Genomic DNA, 13334 nt, shown 5'->3' with positions numbered 1-13334 from the left:
CAGGAGAACACCCTGTTGGCTTGCCAAAGTTTACCTATTGTGATGGCATAAACATGCTCAAAAGGTTGCTCATTGAATCAACTCAAAAGAATGGTTACAGACAGAGATTTATACAATAGTGATGTACTGTGGCTACTCCTCATCTAACAGCTCTAAGAATAAAAATTGTGAAGGAAAAAAATAGCATAATATGATATGTGGTTGTACATTATTATCTGAGTCTGAAATAGTTTTACTTATGAAAAAAGTAAATCATAAAAAAACTATAAAACTTAAGAACAAAATATTTTCTTATGCACAAAAACCCAGTGTAAACATAATGAAAAATCAAGCTCAGGCATTTTAAAGTAAGTATACCATGTATGCTTGTATATTTGTTTTTTTACTTAAAAACATTACAATACCCTAAAGTAAAATAGATTTGGAAATGAAATCTCAGATTAAACCAAATGTGAACAGATTAGTTGTAAACAAAGAAATAAATTTAAACTTGCTTTTGATGAAGGCTTATCAGCATGTAATTTTTTTTTTCTCCTGGTATTTCTCTCAATTTAAAATATGTTTTGATCGAAAGAAGATATAATATAATAAATTAAATCAAAATATTTAATGAAGGTAAAAAAAACATGCTGTTGGTGATTAGTGTCTTCATAACCATAAAAATGCATTGTAAATAATTATAGAAAACATTAAATGAAGCATTCCTGTTGAAGAAGATCTACATGCCAAAATTTCTGAAAATGTTTTTTTTTCCCTGACACTGGTTTGTTCCAAGACCAATAGCTAGGAACAAAGCACTGTATCAGAAAAAAAAATAATTTTCAGAAATGTTGGCACCTACTTTTTTTTCAACCGAAATGCTTCAAAGAATTATGGTAAGTATGTTTTTTAAATTTAAAGTATATAATTGTTATATGGCCTGCTTCATCCTTCAAGTTTTTAATTTTGGCACTTGAGGTTTTGTAAGTTGTACAACCTTGCTCTACCTGATTATTTCACATTTCATTTCGTGGAACCTTTTTTTATATGACCCCCTTCCTAGTCATTTCTGACATAGGGGGGATGAGGGCCATCTACAGGGTACCACCCTATTCTAATATCATGGTAGGGATCAACTCTTCATTTCGGAGGTCTGGCACAGAAATAAAAGTCGACCTCCAGGCCGAATTCGAACTGGCACTGCTGCAGTTTCCAGGTTGTAAAGACCTGCGCCTCAACTCCCTGAGCTACAGAAGGCCCAGATCGCGTGATACCGTCACGAAATAGAAATCGACCCCCACAAACTACACTCGAACCAGTGCGCTGCAGCGTGCTTTTTTTATTTCGTCTCTTTTTTTTCTACTACGGTATGTTCTATTCCGCTTTTCCTGCTTCTCTTATTCTTTTATTTTTCATCCTTTCTATTGAAGAGTATGGATTTTCTTTTCGTTCTCCGAAAACCCATTTCGATATTGATATTATCCTTTATATCGATATCCTTATATTCCTTGATATCGATATTAGAAAGAATTAGTAATTAGTCGAATGTCGAATGTCGAAATCGATATAACACTAATGAAAATAATATCAATATTTAATTTAGTAGCTTTCCCTTAATTTTTTTACTGCTATATTGATATTTGGATTCAATATTGGAAAGCATATTACCAATAACTTTTTTTTTAGAAAACCTATATCCAATATATCGGAGGAAAATGTCGATATTCCGATATTATCGGTTACTAAATATAGGATACAGGAGACAAAATATCGATATTTCGATAGGGTGCAGTACTTTGAAAGGAAGTACTGTAACTAGACCAACGGTAGTGCAACAAGATGCTCTGTTCAGAATTACACTTGATCGTCAGATTTTTTCTCAATTAAGGGTACGTACTTTATAAGGCTGGGTGGACCGCGCAGGTCTCCTGAACCCACAGGGCTGACTCAAGGCTTCCGATCCCGGGTCATTGGAGTTAGTAGCACAGCGCCTTACAAAAGAGCTACTCAGTCCCTTAAATAAAGTAAAACAAAAATGAATAAAAAAGGACCGTATCTTCTCCACGCCATTAGATTATAGACTGGTAGTCATTTATTGGCATTTGAGAGCCTGCATGATGTATTTTGTAATCTATCAATAATATTCTAGATTCATTTTATTTTTTAAATAACCTTAACTTAGTAGATTTCACATTAATTTAATTTAATATATACTATACAGTACTATTTTTGTTGTATTAAACAAATTTACGTATATATATGTATACAAGATCATTAAAAGTTAGTTTCCCTTTTCCATTGTCTGTTCTAAACTGGAATAATATTTGTAGAACTAGTTGAGCAGCTGCGCAGAATTTACAACTGGGTTAATTGCTCTGTATTTACCAGATGTGGATGTGTTCATGGTCACCATCTCTATTCTTTAGTATAACAACTATATATAAGGCATTTTAGTTAGTAATTGGAAAATATCTAACATTTATTATTATTTTAGACTCAAAAAATAAAATAATTATAGAAAAACCATTTATTTTTTGAAAACTAATTGTCAGTTCGAAATATGATTACTCGTTTTTAGAAGTAGAGAAAAAAATTTTGTTCTCATGGTTATTAAACGTAAGGTAATCTTATTTATTTATATAAACAGACTTGCTTGTTTGTTTATTAAAAAACGTTGTGATAAAAAGCTTCATTAGGGTTATTCATAATTTAGTTTAACATTTTTATAGTGTGTTAAATAGAGAAATATTTCCATCTTTTAGCATCTTAAAACAATAAAAGATTTAACATGATTGAGAGTCTGCTAAATACAGATTGACGTCACGCAACAAATTGGCTGAGCCCCACACTACTTTGTCTTCTGTCGTTTTGATAGGTTAGTTGCTCGTAGTTCGTGTATGGTTTGTGTTGTTTTTCTGGACGTTTTCAAAATTTAATAAAGTAATGAATAAAAATAATAATGAAGTAATGAAGAAAAAAAACAACTAGATGAGGATACAAAGAACAAGTGAAGTGGAGGAAAGATGATATGAGGAAACTGTTAAGGCGCGTTTGCCAAACCATGGTGAATTCGCCCCTGCGCAAACCTGTGAATGAGTTATTTGGACTGCTTTGTAAAAGTTGACATGACTTTGTGTACGAGCCGTTGTGCGTCGGCTTTAAAATTTAATTTAATTAAAATTCAAGGACATTGAACTAGTTCTGTCGCAAGTAGATATTCAATAGGGGTTTAAAATCTTACTAGAAATAGGATTATTAGATTCATTTTCGATTAACATAACATTATTGGGGTATTCATGATATTGTGTTAAATGTAAAATTTTATAAGTATAGGATTTTTGAGCAGCACCATTTAAAGTCATGTTAATTGTTAAATGCATGAGATCGGATTTTCTGAGCACCATAACCTTAGCTTCCAAAACGTCTTGTCATTGTTTATTTCTAAGTTTTGATTACAGTAATTTATTATAACATATCTGAAGCAATTGAAAAATATAAATGTAGAAGTTTGGCTACTGATTCTCTTATTTAAAAACATCCTTAACAATATTAAGACAATCAAAACACAAACTACAAGCAAGTAACCTAACAAGATGATGTAGAGCTCAACTGGTCTGTTGCATAACGCCATTCTCCATTTAACAGACCTAGTAACAGGCTCTCAACTATGTTAAATTTCATGTCGTTTTAACATTCTAAAATATGAAAATATTTCTCCATTTAACATAACTTTTTCCATTTAACACACTTTATCATGAATATGACGCACTGCTGCTTTCTACCACCCTGGCTTGCATCATCTCCCCATTTTCCTGCTCAAAATGTGGACTAGCGATTCCACCTTAAAATTAATTGAGAATATTCAAACAAATAAATGTGTAACTAAGACGTCTAACTAAGATGTATACAAAGATAAATCTAAAAAATGAAGAGTTATAGTCGAGTTAATAAATAAATTTTACGTGACTATTTCAGAAAGTGATAAAAAAAAAAATAAATAAATAAACTTATCTTAAAATTTTACTAGTAAATTCTGTTCCGTTTACCTATCTTCTTCATTTATTTATTTCTCTCATCTATATGCATATTTTTTTGCTGATTAAAAAAGGTCAATTTCGGAGAGAGCATAAAAAGCTTACGGGTTTAAAAATGAGTTTGTTGTTCATACAGAAAGAACCGAATGGCTTGCATATCAATCTCAGCTTGTATTATTTTTTTTCAAGTCCTTTTTTTGTAGAGTCCAAAAAATGGCGATCGGTAAGTTCCATCGGGTGCATGTCGATGGCTCTTCGGTTTTATAATCAAAATCGTTCGAGCAGTTTTTAAAGAAAATTGAAAAAAAAAGTAAAATATATTATATAAAATGCCACTTCCAGTTGGCCGATTTTTACGAAGTTTCTCTGACTTTCTCAGTCCTAAATTTATAGTAACAGTTTCGTACGACATTTTGAGCTAAGTTGTTCACTCACACACAGACACACGAACGTTTAGCGAGTCTTGATCATTTGCCAAGTTTAACGTTTCACTCGTTTACCTTCCGCGGGATTTGGAGATATACAGAAATAGTTGCAGTGGTGTCCAAGAAAATTCGTTAAGAATACGAATTTTATTTTGATTGACCATCCATAAAGACCTAAATGTTCCTTATGTAACCGATCTAGCCCGAACCCGATATTATTCCTTCCATAATAAACTCCCTAACCACCCAAACCCACTCGTTTCTAACCTTGCTTCCTCTTCCATTCCTCCAATGCGCCTGAAAAGAAGATGTCCTCGTGACCTTATATTGTAAACTGTTTTAGAGTTCTACTACTGGGTAGTTTCTCTACATCTTGTATCATATCATATGTCATTATGATCAAATTTACTGGTTGTATTTTTTTATACAGTTGTAAATATCAACAAATAAATAAATAAAAATAAAAAAAAAAAAAAATTATTTTGATTGTCAATAATTAGGGAATGTTATTTATCTACAAATTATTTTAACTTCATATTTTAAGTTTTGAATAAGAAATTTTGAAATTTAAAAAACAATGATTTAATTAATTTATAAACGATAATCAGAGACAATATTTTAAAATCAACACCACTTTCATTTCTCGTTTATTTGGGTTTAAATATATTGGATAAAAACTTTTTTTAATCACAAAAAAATTGTTTCTCTTAAAAGATAGTTTAGAAAGAAATCAAAATTATTACAGAACGCGGAGGAGGGGAAGCGATTACTAAAATAATAAAGACCTGATTGAATTAAGATGTATGTGACTTTTTAGGATAAAATATTGTCATTTTTATTATTAATAATTAATTGTTAAAAATCTTTGAGAGCAAAAAAAAATTAGAATTTTTGCTTTGAAGAATGCTTAAAGTACTCCTTCCTTTATATATACCACTGGTTTAATTTTTCTAAATCTTGAATTATGTTGTTTTTTTTTCTCAGAAATTCAAAACTTAATTATCCCGTCTTAATTAGGTATATTAAAAATAGATCTTTGCTTTAAGGAATGTTTTAAATACTCCGTTCCACAGAGCTACCTTTAAAGAGTTCTAAGCCTTAAATTGTGATCGTTTTCACAAGTTCAAAATTGCGTTTTCCAGTCTAAAATATGAATATTTTTCTCATTTTCTAATTTTTTTAACATAACATTATCTATATACGTCTTTAAATATTACTTTTTATCTTAAAAAATAAGCATGCTGAATAGCAAAATATTGTTTTTAATTTTATTCTTTATATTACTACATTAATATTTAATTATTTAGTTATTAATCCATTATATACCAGACAATTGGCTCTCAAATATACATAGTAATTATTCTGAGGGAGCTAGACGTCTCAGAAGAACATTACTTTTCAGATCATTGAAATCAATACTACTTTTATTTCTCATTTATTTGGGTTTAAATGTATTGGATAAAACTTTTATTAATCACAAAAAATTGTTTCTAGTAAATGAAAGGAGTTAAAATGATTACAGAATTTTACAGAACACGGAGGTGGGGGTGAGCGATTACTAAAATGATAAGGATCTGAGTGGATAAGATCTATGAGGCATTTTAGGATAAAATATTTTTATTTTTATTATTAATAATTAATAATTAAAAATATTTTGTAGCAAAAAAGAAAACTAGAATTTTTGCTTTGAGGGATGTTTTAAATACTCCTTTTTACATACCACTTATTTGATGTTTCAAGATCTTATATGGTAGTTTTCAGAAATTCAAAATTGAATTTTCCCGTTTAAATTAGGTATATTTTTCAATAATTAATTGTTAAAAATATTTATTGTTAAAAAAGATTGATCTTTGCTTTACGCAATGTGTTAATTACTCCTTTCTATATAGTTACCTTTAAATATTTCTAAGCCTTAAATTGTTATGCTTCCCTATAAAAAAAATACATTTATTTACTTTAGTTAGTTTATTTAAGTATCCTAAATCCTTTATTTAAAAAAAAGAAAGCTCATAAAATAACTCAAATAATCGTTAAGAAAACGAATTTTATTTTGATTGTCAATTATTTAGATACAGAATGATTTAAATACTCCTTTCTACTTACCACTTGTTTGATTTTTCTAGATCGTAAATTATGGTAGTTTTCAGAAATTCGAAACCAAGTTTTCCCGTCTAAATTAGTTATATTAAAAAATAGATTTTTACTATGGGAAATGTTTTAAGTACTTAAATACATTTGAATAGTTCTAAGCTTTAAATTTTGTTGCTTTTTACAAATTCAAAATTGAGTTTTCCATGGTTCGATGCCGATACCACCACTCTCTGCATACTTTCAGTGACGTCCCTCCAAACTCAATCTCACTGAATCAATTTTAACGCAATCCTCCCATCTACGTTTCCGTCTATCCCTCGGACGTTTACCCGTAGGTTCAGTGTTTATTAACATGAATCCGCTCGTTACAAGCTGAATTGATCAATAATAAAAATAAACAATCAAGCTTAAAAGCAAAATATTATTATAAATTGTATTCTTTATGTCGCTATTTCTAGTTCCATAATTGGACTATTAGACAATTAGACGAGTAGATTAACAAGAGGAATTATGTTTGAAAATTGACGAAACGTCATTTAATGCATAAACTAAAAGACATAAGAAGTTTTAAGTTGTTTGATTGTCGTATAAGTTGCTATAAATAAGAATATATAACCCTCAAAAAATAGTGAGTACTCTTATTTTTAATTAATTATGATTTTTTTTTACTGTAATATTAAAACGTTGTATTATAATATTCCATATTTCATCCGGCCTAGGACCATATTTCTCGTTTCCTCCCGCCTCGCCGAGGTTTTTACGACCGTCCTTAAATATTCGGCATTGTCCGCAAGCGGGGCGCTATGAATGAAGACGGGACGGCGGGTGGGGGTTGGGGAGATACCAGTGGCCGACCGACTGTGGCCCGAATAGGATGTGCTCTGGAGGATAAAGATGAGGGATATGTTCAGTACGGCAGTCTACGGGGTCTGTGAGGAGCAGCTCGCATATGAGGAAGGATCCGTCTTCTGGGAGTACGTCAAGAACTTCACCAGGTTCTGGGGAGTCATCACCGCTGTAGGTAAGTACCTCATTATGTAAAAAAAAATAAAAATATTCAGACTCAGTTTTTATTTATTTTTTATAAAGGAAAAAATAGCAAAACTATAATAAATATCAACGAAACAACAACAATAGAATAATATACTTATATAAGATTATTATTAAAAATAGGCAAACATTAAATGATAATAAACATAAGGCGGAGGGGGAGAAATAATATTAAAAAATAATAGTATATATACACAGATCGAATACATAAGGGAAATAAAGTTAAAAGAATGGATACATTAAATAATATGATGAAGAAAAGACAATATACCTAATAAATAGGGGTGCAGAGGTGTGTAAATTATATAATATAAATATTAATAATAAAGTAATTAATGTAAGTATTCTAAAGTTGGAAGTAATATATGAATACAAAGTAAAAATAAAATATATACAAATATATAATTAAAATTAAGTATGGGGGTGATAATTTAAAAGTATATTCGAATATTTTTTTTTAAAGCACTTTTAATCAAATGAAATGAAAAGTAATTATCTTTAGAAACGCTAGTCCCCTAAGAATAATTACTATGTAAATTTGCGAGCCAATTATTTCGTATATAATGGATTAATATCTAAATAATAAAATAGTAATACAAAAAAAAAATAAAAATAATATTTTGCTATTCATCTTTGATTTATTTGACAATTTGATTTTTAAATAATAAGTAATTATTGAAGGCGTGTGTAGATGATGTTATGTTAAAACAATATTAATATGAGAAAAATGTTCGTATTTTGTTAAATGAGAAAATTTAGTTTTGAATTTCTTAAAACTACTACAATATAAGATTTAGAATTTTACTACGTAAAAGGGATTACTTGAAATATTCCCCAATGGAAAAATCTAATTTTTTACAGATGAATAATTTTAAAAATTAATTAATAATAATAAAGATAACTGTTTCTAAAATATTATATAACACCTACATTCACTCATACCTTAAATTATTTTAGTAAATTAACGCAGTAAAGTAATTAAATTATTTTTCCCCCCTCTTGATCTGTTAAATTCTATAATAATTTTGACTTCATTCTTCTCCTATGGCCTATGTATTTACTCTGAAGTTAAAATATATTTTAATAAAAAAAAATTTTATCCAATAAATGAGAAATAAAAGTGTTATTCATTTTAAAATATTGTCTTTGATGATCCTTTATGAATGAATTAATTTTTTTTTTCATAATGTCTCATTCAAAACATAAAATATAAAGTTAGAATAATTCGTAGATCAATAGCGTTCCGTATCTAAATAATTTACAATCAAAATAAAATTCGTTTTCCTAACGATTATTTGAGTCATTTTAGGAGTTTTATTTTATTTATTTATTTTTTATAAAGGATTGAGAATAATTAATTTAATTTATTAGTTTTTTTTTATAGCGAAGCATAATCCGTTGAATAACGATAATATGAATATATAAAAATTAATTCTTGTGTTGTCTTGATAGTTTTGGTATGTTAATTAAGTACATTATTTTAGGATTATTTTTTTTAATTACGTATTAAATTACAGATGACGTTCTTCTTCACATCACCGCTTTTATTAGGAATAAAATTAATAATTATTATAGCCTAATTATTAGGAATAAAATAAATATTTTTTTGTTAAATTTAATTTTATTGATATTAACAATTATTGGTAAATGTAAATAATAATTAATCAGGCAAAACCTAAATGTCTAGCGCTTTGAAGTTTGTATGGATGACGACAGTGCATTAGTGTTAAGTGAGGTAAATATTTCAGTTACGGCTTATCTCGCATTACGTATACGCTCTAGCAAGGGTATTTGTTTAGAAATTTATACGCGTATTTTAAATATTAATTTGCTTAGAATATTGTATTAATACTCTTCAATAAGTGAAATACATTTAAAAAAAAAAATTAAAAAAGTTTTTGGATTCCGTCTGAACCGTCTGAATTTCTTCTGTAATGGATAAATTTAAATAAATTAAATTAAAAAATATTAAAAAGGGGTGGATTATTTTTATTTGTTTTAAATATTGTTGTTAAAACTCCTATCGTTGTTATTAAGAAAAGATTACCCATATGCAATCAAACAAAAAAAAATATTTGAAATAAGGGGGCTGGTCCGTTGTATTCCAGCTCCAAAAACATATTTCTACAATAAACAACAAAAAGGATAGAGCAAGAACAAGATGGGAAAAAAAGTCAGTTATTTCATCCCAATTTTTTATTATTTAATTGGAAATAATTTATAATTATTAGTTAAAATTTATGAGTCTGCCAAGTTATAAAAAATGGTGGCTGTTTCAAAATTAAAAAATAAAATTCATTCGGAGCTATATCTTTAAAACTACCTATAACACTAGAAAAACTAACAGAACATCATTTAATGTAGAGTAGGTTTGCTAAAATATTTAAAATATTTCCAAAGATACAGTTTTTTTCAAAAAGATACATTTCATAAAAAAATGACGAAAAAACAGTATTTTAAAATTAATTTTGGAAAAAACTATATTTCAGGAACCATTTGACGTACAGATGTCTTTCAGAACTAAAATTAAAGCTAGTTAAATGTACTACAAATTAGTTTATAATAAATATCTTCGTAGGAGTAGCAGTTTTTATGATATTTGCTAAAATAGATTGATTTTTAATTGTTCGAACAAAATTTCATATGCGAATATCATAAAAAACTACTTTATATCACGTTAAATAAGCTTTAATTTGAATGCTAATAGACATCTATAGTCGGATAGTTCTTGATATATAGATTTCCCAAAATAAATTCAGTCACAACTGAGTTTTCCTTATTTTGTGATAAAATGTCGCTTTTTAAGAAGCGTTATCTCGGGTACTAGTGAACGTAAATAGTTCTATTAGGGCTCATATTTTAGAAAATTTACCCTACTTTAAATGATATTCCATTATATTTTCTAATATTGATAATTTTAAAGAAATGGAGTTCGGAATGAAAAAATATTTTGACACAAGCGCCATTTTTATTCCCCTTAACTATACTTGGCAGACTCATCTATTTTAACTAGTAATTATATATAATTTTCTTTAAAGTATTTAAAAATTGGGATGGAATAACTGACTTTATTCTTCTCTTGTGCTCTTGGACTAGGAGCGATAACATTTCTTTCACTGCTCAATTTAAAGGGAATATTTGATGGAACGAGTAAAAATAACAATTCCAAGAAAAAAGAATTAAACGAATTGTCATCATAACAGAAAAGTGATTAAATAAAGAATATTATGATTAAATTATTTAAAAAAAAAAAATGAAAAAGAGGAAAACAAATTGGCAATTAAATCACAAAAACAGAAATTTCTCTTGGACGTTGTAATTAATGTTTTAAAAACGAACTTCCGAATTAGAACTTCGTTTCCCCTTTATCAAGTTGGCGATGGTCCTAATTTTAGAATTATGTCCTTCTCAATTTTTTTTTTGGCTTCTGTTCGCCCATCTTGTTATAATTAGTTACTATTTCAATGATCGATTTAATTTATAATCAATTTAGTTGGAACGAAAAAATTGCCTTTTATATTTATTTCTGTATTTTATCGTTATGATTTAGAATATAAAAGGAAATAAATCGGAGAATTTCATTGTTTCTGAAAGTAATAAAGCATACTTATCATACCTGTCATATAACTGAAACCTCTACTAAACAATATGAAATAATTTTTTTTAATATTGCCCTTATCTCTCCTATATTAATTGAACATTTATTTTAATTTGAATTTTAGAGTTTGATTACATTTCGAAAAGCATTAACATTTTTAATATACAAAATAACTATGTGTTCATTAAGAACATTTTATAAATTTATTATTTTACACAATTTTTTTCGTTCCTGATAAATTATATAATTTTGTTTAGTATCAGTGAATTTGTTACTTCAGAAATCTATCTGAAATCCCATGTGGTTTTCATTTCGAGATCCCTTGTTATGTTTGATTTCGCAATTTAGTGTACTTTTTTCGATTGACTCCTTTTCGAAACATCAAAAAACCTTTATAAAATGATTAAATTTTACTCCGGAAGTCATGAAATTTTTTTTTAGTTCTCACCTATTTATTTCTGTCAGTAAGATCTAACATGAAGGAAACTTATGTGTATAAATGAAATAAGATATCACTCTTAGTCTAAGAACCTTTAACAAAAAATAGCTCATCTCATACTAAGGTTTAGTTATATAAAATCAACCTGTCCACATAGCTAAAATAAAAAATGGCGCCCGTATGAATAAGATTCAGTCTAAGAAATTAGGGGGGGAGGAACAAATAAGATCAGTAAGTTATGATTTTTTGGTTTAATTAGGATTTATATCTACATTATAAATATTAATTACACGAACAAGATTGAATATTATTCAAGAAAAACTCAAAAATTTTCTCTTCCTACTCAATATTTTGTAAACTACCCAATATGCAAAAAACATTGTCGATTTAATTTTCTAAAATGTTAGCCCCTATAAAGATGCGTAAGTTAAATATAATCCAAAATCCAGTTTAAAAAAATCATTTTAGTTTACATCACCGTTTTCTGACTTAATTCTAGTAAATATCATATAAATTGATATTCCCATGAAGAAGATAATTTTAAACTGCTTCAAAATAAATTTGACGTACAGCGTTTTGGCCACTAACCGACGTCCTTATGTATATTAGTTTCTTAGATATAGAACTTATATAAAAATAATTCATTTTCAACAAATGTATTAAAATGTGAGAATCTTCTAAAAAAAATGTTTAATATTCATATTAGATTTTGACAATAGCTATAAACATTTTATTATAATTACAGTAGCACCTTTGTAATAAAAATATCACTGTGCAAATAAATTATTTAATAATGTTAAAATATTTTAAAGAAGTATACTGTTCGCCAGTTCAAAATATCGTTCCCTAATTAATTTAGCCAGCTAATTGAAAACTCTAAAGTGGAGTTCCCGGCTGTCTAAGGTAGACGTGCAGTGTTTCTATAAACATGTACTCTTGCCTTTTAAGTCCTGAACCCAACTCAAGAAAACTTTAATATAAGAAGTGAAATATATAATATAAAATTATTATTAAATAAATTCGTTGGGGAATGAGGTAGCCAAATTTCCCTTCATTTAATGAATTACGTTTTATGCTGTGAAATTCATAAAATTTCAGATGATCATCCAGACCAATAGAAATATTTCTCTAGCTAATAAGGTTTTTAAAATGAACTGTTTAATTATTTTATAGTCGCTGTTTTTTAAATAATATGTGATCAGGGGCAAAACTAGACCAGCAATGTCTTGACGTAGGAACGTCAGTTACTAGGCGCTCTGGAGAACACATCAAGATTGTGTGAAGTAAAAGAAAATGAGTATTTCGTTTACTATTCGAAATTGTTTAACCACTTTAGCTATTCATTAAAGTTATTTTATTTTTTTGGAATTTAGTATTATTATAATTTAATACCCAACAACAACAAATTCTTATACTGCAATAAACAACTAAGCAGCAACATAAATATATGCAGATATTGCACATCCCACATCAACAGTAGAGAAGAATAATCGAACCATCGCTCCTTGACAATTTCACATTTAAACTTTAAGATTAGTAATTTAATTTCTATCCATTTTAGTCTCAAAACATTTTATTTTTCTTATTATCCATCCTCAGGGACAATCTATTACAAAAGAGCTTTTATTACATGTATGATCCTCAAACATTTCAAAATACTTAACATTATTATTTATAATTTATCTTACCTTAATACAATTTTGGAATTATATAATTTA

At 28.0% G+C, this 13334-nt stretch overlaps 1 protein-coding gene across 1 annotated transcript in view; it reads left to right on the top strand.

Moving 5' to 3' along the window:
- Positions 1–7387: 7387 nt before the first annotated feature.
- Positions 7388–13334, top strand: part of LOC106685623 (transmembrane protein 72) — a gene marked incomplete in the record, with an annotated part of 187689 nt that continues 181742 nt past the window's right edge. The window contains 1 exon segment of the mRNA XM_024359223.2: positions 7388–7550. Coding sequence (XP_024214991.2) covers positions 7424–7550 — 127 coding nt within the window.

The sequence above is a fragment of the Halyomorpha halys genome, unplaced genomic scaffold, assembly GCF_000696795.3.
Source record: "Halyomorpha halys isolate HHAL.00 unplaced genomic scaffold, Hhal_1.1 Scaffold717.1, whole genome shotgun sequence".
Classification (NCBI taxonomy): Eukaryota; Metazoa; Arthropoda; class Insecta; order Hemiptera; family Pentatomidae; genus Halyomorpha; species Halyomorpha halys.
The sequence above is the reverse complement of the archived record's forward strand: the minus strand, read 5'-3'. Positions and strand labels throughout refer to the sequence as shown.